General features: G+C 36.0%; 2 protein-coding genes across 2 annotated transcripts; both read right to left on the bottom strand.

Annotated features, from left to right (window-relative positions):
- Positions 1-181: 181 nt before the first annotated feature.
- Positions 182-10,187, bottom strand: LOC136819461 (laminin subunit alpha-like). Its single transcript, XM_067075683.1, has 13 exons — positions 10,167-10,187; positions 9,690-9,824; positions 9,163-9,441; positions 8,747-9,005; positions 7,971-8,315; positions 7,442-7,593; positions 6,804-7,049; positions 6,185-6,311; positions 5,619-5,767; positions 5,101-5,319; positions 4,299-4,430; positions 1,929-2,072; positions 182-1,547 (listed from the first exon to the last, which is right to left on the bottom strand). Exons 1-13 carry the CDS (start codon positions 10,185-10,187, stop codon positions 1,185-1,187), a joined length of 2,571 nt encoding a protein of 856 aa, XP_066931784.1. The 3' UTR covers positions 182-1,184.
- LOC136819441 (laminin subunit alpha-like) lies at positions 9,168-16,453 on the bottom strand. The gene is made up of 11 exons (XM_067075663.1): positions 16,303-16,453; positions 15,323-15,437; positions 14,835-14,995; positions 14,200-14,475; positions 13,805-13,910; positions 13,019-13,185; positions 12,429-12,620; positions 11,866-12,120; positions 10,167-10,495; positions 9,690-9,824; positions 9,168-9,371 (listed from the first exon to the last, which is right to left on the bottom strand). Exons 1-9 carry the CDS (start codon positions 16,405-16,407, stop codon positions 10,208-10,210), a joined length of 1,665 nt encoding a protein of 554 aa, XP_066931764.1. The 5' UTR covers positions 16,408-16,453; the 3' UTR covers positions 9,168-9,371; positions 9,690-9,824; positions 10,167-10,207.
- Positions 16,454-16,914: the final 461 nt, after the last annotated feature.

The following is a 16,914-nucleotide window of genomic DNA, read 5'->3' as shown; positions in this document are numbered from 1 at the left end:
TTTTCCTAAATAATTGCGGGGGTGTCTTTGATACGAGTCTGCAAAGACATCAAATATTCTTATAATTTTTTCTTAAAATTTTGGCCATCGAGGCCTTATGTTAGTCTATAGCATGTTCTTATAAAAAACGTGTATCAGGAGAGTTAAAAAAAAAGCAGAAAAAAGAGAGAATATTTTCATATTTTCATTAAAGAAAATATATTTAAAAATCTTTAAAAAGATATAAAATATTAGTCAAATTTATAGAATATATAAACTTTTTCCTTTGTAACCTCTCATAATATAATATTTACAGAAAACAAAAATATAAAATTTATTATTACAAAAAAACAAAACACAGTTTTTAGGTATAAAAGTTTATATAGAATGGTACTTAAAATCAAAGCAATCGTGATCTTACCCAACCCAGTTGTCTAGTCATAACAATTCGTGATTAGAAACTTTAGAAGGGGTACTATATTTGTAGGATTTTTGATATTTATGAATCTTTTGAAATCTAATTTTTAGGTACAAGCTTTTGTTGCGTCGTTCCATTTCATCATGAAAATTCTTAATTTTTTTTAGGTTCCATGATGTTGGTATTCTTAGCATATTCTATTTTTTTGCCAATTTTATCATGAATTTTCTTATAAAGTTTATTTTATTGGTCCGAGAATATTTTCTTCAGATAATTGATATCATTCTTGATCTTTAGTTGATATTACGAATTAGATTCATATAAGTTCTCATACAGCTATGTAAAACTAAGATACGCTTTCATTCCAATATAAGCATAACGCACGAGTATTTTTTTGTCCTCCTCGACCGTCTGCAGCTTTCAATTTTCTTTATAAAGAAGTATAGTCATCAACTTGACGCGATACAATGGCTGCGTACAAGTTATGACATTTTTCTCCTTCAGGAATAAATAGATAGAGTCGATATTTTACGTGGATAGCCCGGTAATCTAAGACTTTTAGTTAGTTAGACAGTCTTTCGATTGTTTTCACGGAATCCACGGCAAGCCGACTCGGCTATCTATGAACTGAACGGAACATTGGAAGGAGCGGGAATTCGAACCGCGAATCCCTGGTTGAGACGCTGACGCCTTTGGCCATCGCTCCTATAACATTCATAAATAAACCATGAACAACCAAATCTACCTACAAAATTATTACGACAATCTTCTCCAATATTATAAAGTTCTATAGAAAGTATGAGTATCTAAACATACGGCTTTTAGCTCTACAGTGAGGAAAAAAGCCCTGTACACACTTTGAGCAGTCTTTACCACGAAAGCCTTGTTTACACGAGCATTGTCCATTTTGTGGATTACAGTTTACGTAAGGGTGTGAACCACGCGCGTTACATATACACGGCGTAGGGTATTTGTTAAGGCCTAACGTTAACTCGAACGTTGCTGATCGACAGAATTCACGATTTGATTTTTCGATTTGATTTGATTGACGCCCGATGCATTTGCGTAAATAACGTTTAGTGATGTCTAGAGGACTGAGCTCTAATATGTTTTCGTGATACTCGTTGACTGGTACCAGAACAATACGTTCCTGAAGAAAGAGATAAATGCAAGGGATTAAGAATAAGATATGATATGATGCTTTTCAGTTTCAACTATGTCTTGCTAGCCTGTTGTTTATATCAAGCTTGAGAATCTCCGCTATTTGGTTTTTGTTAAGGGCTCTGATTAATTAAAACTTTTGCAAAGAAGAGTTTTTCCACTTTGATAACTTATTCCTAGTAAATAAAAACATTCTGAAAATATTTTTGCTGTAGATGGTGTATCTTTTACCGAACCAAAAGAAAAAAGAAAACAATCCGTATTCGTTAAACACCAAATTTTTTTCGTACGTAAGGTACGGGGATTGTTAAATCTGACAGACACTTATCCCACCACCAAACAGGCCTTGGATAATTGAGAATAGACTTACCACCCATAATTTTGAGTATCGAGGTAACGTGAAAGAAACTCTCATGATATTTCCGGAGACTGGGAACCGCTGATTGTCGTCGTCAAGGAGATATTTGACAACAGATCGACATCCGTGAACACTTGGACAGTAGTTGAAGAAAACCTGTGAAAAGAAAAAAGACATTTTTTGAATTTTCGTAACGCTTGTATAGTGAGCTCTTGGGACCGCAACCGACAGCAGGACACACGGAGTACTTGTTAGAGTTATGGAAGATTCAAGTTTTAGAGGTTTGGTTATAAATGGTGCGTGAAGGGGCCAGAAATCTTGTTCGAGAGGAGGCATTCGAAATAAAGAGGCTCGAGTTATAAAGATATGCTCTTGGATCGCAACCGAATGCATAACACACGGAGAACTTGTTCGAGTTATGGGAGATTCAAGTTATAGAGATTGCGTTATAAATGGTGTGTGAAGGGGTTCGAAATTCTATTGTAGTTTGTGTCGGCCGTGTCAGTAGAAAGCCAACGATCAAGATAGGTATCTATTTGATTCGGCAAGTATTTATAGATATAGATCAGTAGCGGCCTGGCTTAATTTTCTTGGTGGTGCAAACTATGAAATTGGCGCCCCTGGATTTTTGTCCTTACTTTGCGCCCTTGATCATTAAGTGGAAATATTAGTGAAGTTAAGTATATCGGTAAAAATCACAACGACGAACGAAAATTTAACAAGCTAGTGAGTTTCAACCAATCAAATTTCGTACTTTCACTAGCCTATTACATATTTCGTCCGTCGTCGTGATTATCCTGGTATGCTTGAGCTCACTCTGTGAGAGCAGTGACCGGTTGAAAGTAACGCCCGGAATCTTTGAGTTAAAAAACTTTTATTTATACGAAGGTGGTGGTAATGATAACTTGATATCTGTTTCCTTGTTATAATTTGTCATAGTTTTCTGAAAAAGGTAAATTCTTTAATTTTCAACTTTTAAAATGTCTAAAAATGCCCCAATTTATACCGATTTAGCACCAAAAATAAGCTCCTCAAATAAAAAACATGAGCTGTTGATACTTGAAATGGAAATTTTATACCTAGTAGGTCGATTTAGTCTATATTTTTGTTTTCTAAAACTTTATCAGAAAAATTACTTGATAATCTTTAAAGTTTTGCGCCGCTGGTCTTACTTTACTCTCCATTAAAGATCATAATAATGGCTTAAAAAGGCCCCAGAAATTCGAAAGTTGGCAGGACTAAGGGTTCTTTTTAAACTCGGCGCCGCAGGCAAAAAAAATTGGTGTAAGAAACGTCAAACAGCTTAAAAGATCTTCTAAAAAGGAGAAAGTTAGTCAGCATAAGACCTAAAAAACCACAGCGAGCATCAACAAGTTTCGATCTTTTTGGCAATCTCTCATTGTAGAGGTGAGCATCCGCTTTAACTTCTGGTGGATACACAACACTTCTTTTGCTTTGACTTTTCGCGATTCAATGTTGATAGTAATAGTAGTTTTGAAAAAGTTCAAGAGAAAGGATACAAGAGCGTAAAATAAAAGGAAGCACCGCAGGCGAAAAAAATTAACATTGCACTTATTGAAGGCGCTATAAACTTGTCGAAGGGCGCTAAGTCAGCCAATTAAACATGAACAAAATTTTAGCGCCCCCTTGAAAAGCTCTTTTGGCGCCCCTCTTAGATCTTTCTGGGTGGTGCACTGCACACCCTGCACCCCCTGCCAGGCCGCCACTGATATAGATCATCGAGCAAAATAAGAATTCTTGAATCAGCTTGAATGTAGTCTTAAACAAAATGACTCAGAGTTACTATGCGAGTAAAATTTTTGCGGATAAGGAATAAGGAAATGATCTATTTAGCTTGATTTGCTTGGTAATGATTGGTAATAAATATTCTTCATGAGTTTTGTTACTTCCTGATAACAATATAATCAGTGATATCCAAAAGCTTTTTGTAACCTCATTGTAAGACTCATCGTTTATCAGATGAGTGCTCTACTAAAGCAACTCCCTTATTTGTTGAAAAACCTTTAAATAAAACTTAGAGACACAATCAGAGAGTGTATCAATGTATCATTAATGTACCACATAGAGCTCGTTTAGGCATCACTGACATTTGACATATCATAATTAGTTGCAAGGGGACGGTTTTGGTAGTTTTCCTTTTCTGTAGCGCAGTTTTTCGTTTTCCCTTAAAATCCTATTCAACATTTTTTCAAGTCACTTGAGACAGTGAGGATAAAAATGATTCGCTCAAAAATGATAATTGACACCTTTTACCTACGACAATGCCAAAGTTGTGTAAATTTAAACACCCATAGAAACAGAGCGTTACATATTTGAGAAGTACAATAAAGTAAGAACTCCAAGGGTGAAAATAAAACTCACTTTGCCAGCTACGGCTCGTTGATAAGTCATAACAATGACTTTGGAAGGGAATTTATCGTATAATGGTTGATAGTAATGGATGATCATGTAATATGAACCAGTCTTCAATGGTTTGATCCAACGCAAGTTTCGCTAAAAAGTGAAAGAAGATTCTCTAGTGTCTGGAAAAGATTTTATCCCAAGGACGAGGACGCCAATTTGGACAGTTTAGACTTCCCTGGATCCTTTCCAAAATTTCAAAGACCCTCTGAATTAATGGCAAAAAAAATGACTTCTCCCGGGGTAATTAATAAAGCATAAGCCTTTGAATAAGTACTCTGTACCAGAGTGTATCTCACGTTTATCGCTTCGTAGTACAATGAATTTTGAAAAAAGCCGTAGATACTAGGTTTGTGTACAGACAACGGGATAAGCGGATAAACAGGGAATTTGAGATACTACTTTAACCGGATTAATTTTCGCGAAATTAAATTTCGCGAGTTCAAAAATTCGCGAAATATTTTGGATTTATTTTCGCGAATGAGCCCTTTGAAAAATTTCGTGTGGATTTAATTTCGCGAATGAGCCTTTTCAAAATTAAAAAAAAATTTACTTCGGTCATCTTTACGATTTTCTTGAAACTTGACAATTTTGCTAAAAACAACTATGGTACAAAGATTTTTTGTATTTATTTTAGCGAATGACCCCTTTGAAAAATTTCGCGCGGATTTAATTTCGCGAACGAGCTATACCAAAGGATTTCGCTAGTTTTATTTTCGTGAAAATGTTTTTGACACTTAATCAAGATATTTGAAAAACCAACCTGTCTTCGTGGAGTCATTAAAACAGCTAATGAAGTCGGATGGCCATCTGGAGGAGCACTTGCTCTCACACCAAGAGCTTTTTTAGCTTCAATTTGTTGTGTATTTGTAGTTGAAGGAAATTCACCATCTATACATCTCGATAAACGTCGATTGCAATAGAAAGCTGGCGAAATGATGTTTGGGTTCCATTTGGATTTAGGTATGAGAGCAACGAAATCCTAGATGGTAAGAAGAACAAAAACAGATAAGCTATGGCTTATTTGAAGAACTATTGGTAGCCTCATCTCAAAATAATTGGTACAGACGCTTATAGAAACTTTGGAGGAATAACAGGGACAATTACCGGAAGAAGATAAAGTCGTATTTAAGAATCCCAGTGATGATGAATTTCCGAGAACAATTCTTGATTTGACCAATATCTGTCATTGAGAATTTTTCTTACTGCAGAAGAACAGAAGGATAGACGTTCTCAGATTCTAAAAAGACTGGAGTTTAAGAGCTAAGAATTTCTACTTACAATATAGGCTTGGTATTTGTTAAGAGATTTGAGTGTGATAGTTCGTGCTTTATCATTCCCAGTGAAAAGTAGTTTACTGTCCGTCCTTTCCACCAAGATCACTTGTCGACATCCAAATGCATAAATGCATGGGAACAGTTCAACAGTACCTGAGAGAAAAAGTAGAAAATAAAACCCCCTTGAATAAAGATCTAAACTTGGGCATTATAAATCAGATTTTAGTCCATCAATCAGTAAGTTTTTTTCCAAGACTGCAGCTTTATACAACTAAGAACTCTAGTAGTTAACAACGGAGTGTTAAATTTGTTAAAGATTTCCAAACTTAGGGAAAACCCCTGTAAATTATCGGCGGGAGGATTGATGTGGAAAAGTGATTTGCAGGTTATTCCGTAGATTTTCTTACTGAAAAGAAAAGGGAACGGAATTCGAGCTTTCTTTGTGTCAAATCAATAGGTTCTATCTCAGCAATAAGATCAAACGTTGTACCACACAACATGGTCTATTAAAAATGCCATGCACACAACAATGGAAACTTCGCGATCAGAAAAACGAATTTGACTGCTTACCTTTTTGAGTTATGCCCCTGTTTAATATAGAAAGTTCAACCATGGAACTATTCAGATCTGTGTTCAAATATTGAATGACCACATAAAATGGCTCAGGTCTTGCATCGTAGAGTGAATATGCCAAACCCTAAGGAAAGATAAAATCATTCAATAATTTTTCCAATAGTGTATCCAACCAATTGTTTTTGTGTTGAAATATCTTGATAAGTCAATTAGATTGAACGTATGAATATGAAGAGGTCGCGAATGCTTGATCGAGTAAAAATATAGACAAAAACACCAGACTAAAAAAGAACAATCTATATTCTCACACATCACTGTCAAACGAGCTAACCGCATTGGCTGAAATTCAATATCTTTCAAATTAAAAAAGGCCGCATTGTCAATTTTAGCAGAAGATTCTTGATATAAGATAAGAGTAACTGAGAAAAAAGAGAAAAACTCGTTCCTAGACCCCAAAATCAAAATTGTCTAACAAAATGACCCCCATAAATTCACCCAATGGAACAATTGTGCCAAACTTCAGGAAATTCCGACCATATTTGAAGCTTCCAGGCTGCCCTAAAGTATTCGAGACAGTTAGAAACACACACAAATTTGAAAGCGTGCACAAACGTACTTTACTCATCGATAGTTTGACTGCACCATCAATATTTGCGCCACGGTATTTCTCCAAATCAAACAAGTCTGCTCCATCATTTGAAAGCTCTTCTCCTTGGATCAACACAGCACCCACATTGGATAGCTCAAAGTAGGTGTACATACTACAATACCGCCGACCATCGCTAATGGTACATGGGTTGTTGATGGATTTGGAGACTTTTTGTTTACTGATTTGCTCGATGGGGACCATAGTGATTTGATTCTGAAAACGAGAATTCAGAAAAGTAGTGAAGTTAGAGAGTGCGGTTTTCGTTTGTTTTGCATCATTCAAGAATATTTTCAATTCCAGGAAAGCGAATTATCCTCACAACTCCAAAGGTATTATAAATCTTGAAATAACGATGCCCATGGCTCTAGATTTTGTTGAACATTTTGAACCAAAAAAAATTTGAGTTTTAAGGAGGACACGAAAGCACATTTGAGAAGGGTTTTATTTCATACACTCTTTTGTCGTAAGAAAGCCAACAAAACTTTGTTGCAAGCTCGATATTCTTATTTTTCGGAAATTTGAGCCTCAAATTGTTCTAATTCTTATTTTTAGGCCAAAATAGAGGTATTTTAGGCTTCATACCTAAGACAGTACAGTAAACTTACTAAAATAAAGCTTTTGTAGAGTATGAGTTGTAGATGCCAGAGACCTTGAGTTAAGTTCGTCATAAGATATGAATTATTATCTCTTATGATGTCGAGTGTTGGTTGTTGGAATTCTTTGGCTTTCAAGTAATTCGTCACTGGTAAGATTTTCTCTGGAATACGAAAAAATATATATATATATATATTGTCGATAGATCATAGATAATATCTGTGGCGTTCATCAGTGGCGTTCATCAGTAGCGTTCATAAAGCCTGGGATACACGGTGACTAGGTTGGATAAGGCAAGATAACTTCAAGAGTAAGAACAGTCATTCGAACTACAAACAGTTCGCACGTGTGACGATTGTAGTTTGAGAGACTCTACAGTAGAAGGCTGTTTCAGGATTTGAAGTTTTGACGAGAATTTGGTGTTGAAACTTGTGAAAAAGTCCAAAAAAGCCTAATTTTAAAGCCATCGTCAACAAAAAACATTCATAAAGGACGCTTTACCATTCACATAATACACGAGGAATTAAAAATAGAACATACCATCTTTCGAAAATTCCAAATCGATCCTGGGACTGATATGACTGGTCAATGAGTAATAAACCATAATATAGAATGTCTGTTCTTTCTCTGTCACGTTAAAGGATACTCTTCTCGAAGCAAAGCTACCATTTACCAACGCACCGTCGAAATCACCGAAAAACTCGTGCGGTGCGTGAGGCACGATGTCGTCAGCAGAGAAAATATATTGACCGATAGAGGGAAGATAGTATCCCCCTTCTTCCTCTTTGTCACACTTAAGACCACCGACTTTAGGTTTGCATTTACACTGACCAGTCACTTTGTCACAAACTCCATGTAAAGAACCTCCAGAGCTGCACAAACAAGCTGAAAAATTAGATAAGGAACGAATTAAGATATTTCAGAGGTAAAGATTTACATAGACTAAAAAAAGAATCAACTTATACAATCCCTGCCGTAATATTTAGCACAAAAGGGGAATTCCCTCAACATTTTTAAACCGTAAGTGACTTTTAAGAGCTTGGCGACTTAAATCTTGAGGACAAAATTGTCAACATATTTCGGCACCTATTGTAGCCAAAATACCGTTTAAAAGATAGGTTAAAAATAGATTGAAATAGATTAAAAATTCATGCTGGAAATTAAACAGATAATTGCTATTGTTATGCTAGGCTCTACTTAAAAGTCTAAATGATATTCGTTTATGTCAATGCGAAGGCTTTAAAAATTTTCTAGCCATGGACGAAAATATCACGTAGAGTAACTCTCACAATAATAACAATACAAAGTTTACGTACGTTGACAACTGAATACTTTATCTCTCTTCACGACGTAGAACCCATCTTTACACGTATCACAACGGCGTCCGATCACGTTCGGTTGACATATACATTGTCCGTTTTCACGGTGGCACGTTCCCGCGCCACGGATAGAACCAAATGTGGAGCAATTGCATGCGGTACAACCAAGTGGGTTATCTAGTTGCATGTTGTAGTAGTTGACCTTACATCGGTTGCATGTTGACCCTTCCACGTTTTGCTTACAATCACATCGGTCCTGTTTAATACAACGACTCTTTTTATAAGAACGTCAAAAACTTCGGATGTACTTACTTCTTAGAACGTTCTTAAGGAGCAGAAGCTGAAGAGTGTAATTAGGCAAAAAAAGTCAACTAGTATTTTAGATAGACTAAACCAACATAAAATATACTTACCGGGTTTTTTCTATAGCAACCAGTAGGCGTTTCCTTGGTTACTACAATACCAGCAGAATGACAGTTACAACTTCTACAGTATGGAAAATCGAAAAACCCGATCTGGCATTGGCCGCATGCGCGACCGGCGTAATTTCTCAAGCACGGGCATTGGCCGTCTGTACTTCGACATGTCAACGTGAACGATCCACGACGATCACAACTGCAAGCTGAAAAATGAAAGTTAAATTCGTGATATTCATGACGTAATGTTATAGAGTTGTTTTTCTCGGATTCGATCTACAAGGGGAGGAGAATTTTCTTCGAATTAGAGAAAGATATTATGAAAGGAATAAATCAATCATTACAGTGAAGTTTCCATAACTCGAACACACACGGACAATGCAGATTTGTTCGAGTTACGGAGTAAGGTTTATAAACTTAAGGGGCGAGAAAAATCATTCGAATTAAGGAGACTTAACTCAATTGAGATATAGAGGTTCAATTAAAGGAGTTCACTGCATTTCAAAATTTTACAATTCACTTACAGCGACAATCAGGGAATCCCCAGTTTCCACTGCGGCAGCGATTACACGTCCGTCCGGTATATTGTGGCTTGCATGCACACTGTCCGTATCTGTTGCAGTCCGCTGTTTTTGAACCAGCAATAAAACAGTTGCAAGCTGAAATGACGAGGTTAATGGTACGTTAAATGCTTAGGTTAATGGTACGTTAAATACTTACGTTAATAAGTGAGTTGATATAGGGAACGTGTCTATATTTTCTAGATAATAAGTGAATTTGGATAGATTCTAAAAACCAGCAAGATCAGACAATTTGATGAAATATATTAAGCAAAAAATTTCAATTTTCATTTATATTGTATAGAGGTTTAAGTGTAATTAAAGTCTAGCAATTAAAATCAATTAAAGCAATTAAAATCTTATCGTTACTTACCTAAAGTTTAAAAACACAAAGAAAGTCACACCAAAAGGGTCAAAAAATAAATCTAAGAGAAAATTTACCTTTACAGTTCGGGAAACCATAATAGCCAGTTTTACATTTATTACAATTTGCCAATCACGTTAGCTTTGCATTTACAATGTCCACCAATGCGATTGCATTCTTGACTAACAGATCCTCTTTTATCACAATTACAAGTGAAAGTCTGACTCGTGAATTCTGATGTTAGGGTAACTAGGGCGTTTGAACAGAAACCATCGGGCGGTGGGCGTTTTGGTAGACCTTTGTCGTCTAAGCAGGATCGCTTGAATTTTGAAATGAGCTCTGTACGCTTTGGTGTGATGTAGTCATGGTGTTGGTAGCTTTCTTCGGGGATGAAGTAAACTGAGTCCTAATGAGGAAAAAAATCGTAATTTTGTGCCTTAAAAGTATTACAGACCGTTCTAGTTTAAACGATTCTCTAATTCGAGCTTAATTCTTTAGTTCGAATTAGAGGAGATCAACTAATGGAGCATCATTAGAGTGGTAAAAACAAGGTTTTTCTTCTGAGATGGAAAATGGAATTTAGCACATATTCTGGAAATTTTGGCGAATTATGCAGAGTTTTCAGACAGAGAAGCTTCTTTATATATGATGATATTTCCTCATGTAATAATGATATCTATCCGGAAGAGCTACAGTTGAAAGTTGAACATCATGGATCACATGCAACGTTTTTGGATCTAGATATAAGCATTGAAAATAACATCTTTCGCTACAAATTGTTTGACAAGAGAGACGCCTTTCCCTTTTTCATTGCGAGAATGCCACATAAAGATAGTAATTTAAAATCAATCATCTTTTACAGTTCTATATATTCTGAGGTCCTACGCATTGCTAGATGCACTCTTCCTTTTGAAGATGTTCTGCCCAGAATTTCAGAACTTTTCAAGCGCATGCTCAATCAGAGAGCTGAAAGATCTTTCTTGCAAAAAAAAATGTAAAGTGTTTTGATAGATTTCCAGAGACTTTTATGAAATTTGGAGAATCTTTAAATGATTTTTTAGCGCAACTCATGGCGTTCTAAAGTAACTTTAGAACGCCATGGCGCAACTGCATTTTTAAAAATTGAAACATTTTTTTATATTATGTATTGTATGTTAGTTTTCTCAGTCATTTTCTTTTTCGTTCTTTCCCTTGCAGACGGCTGCACGGACTTTAGGTGTCGAACCGGGTTCTGGGCCTACTTTTTGAAAATTTATGTTTTTTGATACTTGTAATTTGTAATTTGTCGTTTGTCTTGTTCTTGTCTCTTTGAACTTATTTGTTTTGTCTGTTGTTTAACCCCTTTTTTGTTTCTTTGTATTTGTGTGCAAGTTTTTGTTTATTTTTCTATGTTTGTTAGTTTGTTTGGACTGCGGGTCGGTTCAGGGTTATGGAATCTGGGGGAGGCTGAGCGTTGGACGTCCTTAAAATATGTTTAAAGCCGCTGCACCTGTCGCAAGTCGGGGACTCCAGATTGCATTGGTTGTGTTTTTGAGTGGTTTTTGGTGTTTGTGTTTATGTGATTGCTGTTCAAAAAAATGGAAACAAAAACGTATAATTATTAAAATATTAGTGCCTTTTTATGTTTCATCTTTATTTTATTTAGTATTTTCAACTCTTTCTCTCCTTGAGGTCAGATCCCTGATCTTCACCATATATATTTAACAATAGCTTGAAGTTCTATCTGAGACAAAAGAATTTTTAACACTGTCATATGTAAAAACAAAACATGCTTACAATCCAAAGTTCCTTTCCGTTGGGTACTTCAAAAGAGACCGTCACTTCACCAATATCCAGCATGCCGTGAGTAAACGCCGCACGACATCCGACATTTGACGGACAAAATGGAACATTGACGTGCGTCGTTTTTCGGAAAGATTTGCCCTGAATATTGATACTGATTTCATAGCGTGGTGAATTAGGTTGATAGTATTGGTAAACAACGATGTATTTTGCTGGTTTGATAATACTGGCAGTGAAGTAAACAGGTTTCTATAACACGAAGAAACGAGTTTTCAGTCAACATGGTGAAAAACAAACCAGCTTTTATTTATCAAAGGTAATTAAGAAAGACAAAGAAATAGGAAAACAGATTTGCAAATACCCTATCTTCGAATAAAAACATTACCCCGTCTATTAAAATTTGGCAGTTTTTATACGTTCCGCATACGCATAACCTCAGAATTGAGAACTAGCATACTTTTAGCGGGTCACTTAACCGCGAGGTTAGAAAAATGCTGATTAGCTATTTTCTTGGACCTCTCAACTTATAATTTTCACTAGTGATGGTATCAACCTACCTTGTCTGTAAGGTAGACAGCTTTCGTGAGTGGGTTCAAGGGATTATCTTTAGTTGGTTTCATTTGAACTGCGTCATCAGGGGTCTGGAATTGAACATTTTGCAAACAGGAGCCATCTTTTTGAATGCAAGTGTCACGTGGTATGACGTAATCAGGTGACCATGAATCGACTGGAATAAACGTGACGTAATCCTAAATGAAGAAAGAAACAATGAAAAAATAAGACTGAAGAATTTTGATTTACTTTAACCACTATGGAGAGCGAGGACTATGATAGCTCATCCGGCAGAGTAGTTCAGTGGTGATGTGAGAGTCAAGAAATCAAATCTTAAAAACTGCCTTAAGTTTGGTAGTTTGGTAGTTCGACAAACTGACAACATACCGCTATATGTTTACTGACATTAATCAACGATATTTCTTTGCGATCCGGATCGAATAGTAATCTTCAACTTAGAGCTAGGAAATTGTTCAGTCTAAGTTTGTCGCCTTGAGAAAATCCTAAAGCTGAGATCCTTATCTTACAGCTTAATAGATTTGGTCCGAAACAAGAAGTAAAACAAACAAACTAACAAACACATAAAAAAACTTACAATGGATAAACTTCCACGAATATTTCCCAAGAAAGTGATATCTACTGTCCGATTGACGTCATAAGTGACAGTGAAGGGCCGTCCTTGATGCACGAGTACAACGGTCCGACACAAGAAGCGGTATAAACAAGGCAAAGCTTCGACGGAGCCATGAGTACCAGATTCACCTAATATTTTTTCAGAAAGGGAAAATATTTAAAGCTAGTTGTATAAGTAATACAGTGGGGTTACTTTAACTCGGACCTCTATGACTCAAATGTCTCCTTAACTCAAACAAGCTTTATGGTTCCTTCAGTTAACAATTCCTTATAAACCTTACTCCATAACTCGAAGTTTCCCTAACTCAAACAAATTTGCATCCCCCGTGCGCGTTCGAGTTATAGTGACTCCACTATATTCTGAAATTCAGAATTCCAAAAATCAAATCAAATTCGGAAGAAATACTTCAAATTGGCATCTTACAAAGTTAACTTAAATTAAAGGTAAGAAAAACAGCCCTATTCGACTAAATCTTAACTCCTGAAATCTCGTTTTTCACAGATTGAAGAAACTGAAGTTCATATTAAAATTCTTGCGATGAGTAAAAGAAAAACTGTGATTCAGTGGTCAATGCAAGGTTTTTCGTCTAAGTCGAAAAATGGATTTTCCACAGCAAATTAGCACAATATATTCATGAAATTTTGGCGAACTATGCAGAATTTTGATACGGATAGCCTCTTAATACATTTCGCGCTGAAACGAAAGAACTTTTATCACTGAATGGAAGAGAGGCATGGTCAAACTTACTATCATGCAGATCCAAACGATATGTTCGATCATCAGGGTTGAAATATGTGACCACGATATGATATGATCCTTTCTCAACCACGTCCACCTCGAGCGTCAATGCTATCTAAAACGTATGTTGGAGTAAGATTTTTGTTTGAGGAAAAACAATCTTTTTACTTTCAAAAACATTAAACATCAGAGCAGTCAAAGCATATTCTAAGGTCCCGAATAAACGTCCATTTTATTTTTTTCAGCTCCCTTTTATTCGGCCCCCATCTACTATTCGGGAACTTAAAGTAGCGAGCATAAAACAGCCCCGATTTAATTGCGTCATGTAGTATTCCTTTGCCAAGCAGACAGATGGTCTTTGCTAATTAATTTACAGTTAAATAATTAAAAGGTTAATAAAATACCTGTTTCGGGCTCAATTCTGCCATATCATTGATAACAGGAAGTTGTTGTAAGATATCTGGATCATTGAAAAGACGTGTGTTTTCCACAACTTCGGGTCCATACCCTTTACTGTTAGTCCCACTCTCCGCTTGTACGTTCAAGAAATTATTAAGATCAATATATTTGTAATCGACGCATAACGTTTCTTTCGGTTGTCCTGCGAGACATGGTTGAACGGCCGCTGGTTGGAGTTTCTTGGCCGTGTAATATTCCTCAGGTACCAGGACCACATGATCCTAAATTCAAAGAAAATTATTAAGATCATGTATCGTTTAAAGGTTTTTCATTTTTATTTGTTAAGTTACACAATTTCCGCCATTATGGAAGCAAACATTCGATTTGCGTAAGGGATTGCCTCTACAGATTCGAAGGTTCGCTTCCATAATGGCAGAAATTAGGTGACTTACAAAACATTTATAAAAGATTTGATTTAAACTCAGTTAAGTCATTACCGAGACGTTTTATCCCATCTATCTTCAATACCTTCTTACCTATTGTTTGTCGCAAATCGACCAAAATTCTAGGGGATATCAGTCTGGAGGTCTCTGAAAGGTCAACAAATTTCTATGTTAAACCGTAACAAATGACTACTTACCACAAGTAAATCTTGCGATGTCGAAGACAGTTCCAAATCCCATGATCCTTTGGAAAGAACAATTTCCCGTCGTCCACCAGAAACAGTAAAAGTTGAATATCGAGAGAAGGATTCGTCTGTTTTGAAAAGGTCTATACTAGCAACGTATGAGCTGCCACGATCTAAATTGAATGGTTGAAAGTTTTGGTATTTTTAAATTTGCTCATATACAATATTTTTGTACTTATTATCAAAGAGAACAAACAGTACGAAAAGCCTTTTTCGATTAAGAATGGAGTTAAGAAATATTTCAAAATTGCGTATATTCAGGGCAAAAAAACTTAAAGTAACAAGTAGCCTTAGCCTAACCTTCTTTTAAAAATATTTTTAACGTCCAGATATTTGATTACCCTCATTAGTCAAGGATTTTTATATTGATTTATCCCTGTTTATCCAACAGATTTAGATTAAAAAGTATTCGAACAGAATGAAGGAAATACTCGTCTAACCTTTGGAAGTGAAGTAGACTAGAATGGAAGCTTTCTCTTCTCTTCTCAACATGTAATGAATAAGAAGGATATATTTGCGCGTCTTTGGTACTTCAATGGCTAATTTCGTATTGGTCTGAATCAAGAATAAGGTAAGATTTAGTTAATTTAACAGGTCATTTTTGACGTCATCTTTTCTACCATTATTTCAATAGTAAAAAGATTCCAAGAACCGTAATTTTTTTAGCGAGTTTAGGTATCCACCCTTATTTTGTGGACGAAGTAGTGACTTGAAGCGACCCGTAATTTTGACACGTAAAATCAATAACGCTTAATACCATTGAGTTTAAAGCCCGAAGTGCTAGAGGTCAATCTCTAACCTTTCTCAGGCAAGAAAAAGTAAAGCCTTAAAAAATGCGCCGGCATTTTTGACGACAGATTGAATCTAGCAATCCCTTTGTTTACGATTGATATTTTTTTCGAAATTTAGCTGTAAATTTTAGTTTCAATCTGTCATTTGTGTAAAAGCCAGGCGAGCCGCTCAAGGCCGCGCAACTTTGGAAGGATTTGTTGGCTTCAAATCCTACCAAGGAGATTGACTTCTAGCCCTTCGGGCTTATACTTCATTGATTAATACGCTTATTTACTGTCCTTCTCAGTCAGCTAGGATATAGAGAAACTAACCATCTCCGCTGCACAAAAACAACTCAGGAAAACTTTGCAATAATGGACTGAGTCAATTTGTTTGGATGTACTGGTGTAATACTTTATTAATATCACAACCATACATTTGGGGGAAAAAAAGCTCAAAACTACGTTTAATACTAAAGTTAGCTACAGTCAACCCTCTGTTAATCTTTCTGTAATTCGAACTGAAAAAAATTGTTCCTTAGCTAGAGTATCGTGAAATTAATTCAAATCTTTCTTTAATTCGAAGAAAACTCTCTTTAAGATCGAATTAGAGAGAGAGTCGACTGTATATTATCGGCGAAACAACATACCTGTGAATTTGTGAATGCAATGTATCCTTTTCCACTGAAATTTGGGAATTCGATGCTATTGTATTGATAAATGACAGGCTTTCCTTCATTGGTCGAGCTTTCCATCTCGAACAAGTGGTGATAGTAGTCAGGTACGAACGATTGATCTTTCTTTAGCCTGGGGAATGTAAAAAAGAAAACCTTGGTAAGAAAGACATGACAGTTTTATGTAAGTAAGCTTATGGAGACGCAGGAAAAACTGAAACAAATTGCAACATCCCTTAGTATTGACCCTCAAAATTAAGATCAATACAGATGTTGATTGGTATCTTCATCAGTCAGTCAGAATTTAGGAATGAAAAACTAATCATCCTCTACCACAGCGGTACATAAACTCGCTAATACGAGTCAATGCAAGGGTTCTATCGGAAAAGAAATTTAGTAACTGAAAACAAAACCAAGAAGTATTATTTGTGGAAGAATATCGAAGCTATATAGTAAGTAAGTTTGCTATCAATTTTTCTTTAGGCTTCATCTATACGAATTTACCGTGTCAATGCTTTCGCAGGGTTTCTAAACCCTTCACTTTAGTTGCTTTGTATTTGCCAATACTCACAACCTTCCGCACGTTAA

This window comes from Clytia hemisphaerica, unplaced genomic scaffold (genome assembly GCF_902728285.1).
Source record: "Clytia hemisphaerica strain Z4C2 unplaced genomic scaffold, Clytia hemisphaerica genome assembly, whole genome shotgun sequence".
In the NCBI taxonomy this organism is placed as follows: domain Eukaryota; kingdom Metazoa; phylum Cnidaria; class Hydrozoa; order Leptothecata; family Clytiidae; genus Clytia; species Clytia hemisphaerica.
This window is presented reverse-complemented; position numbering and strand designations above follow the sequence as displayed.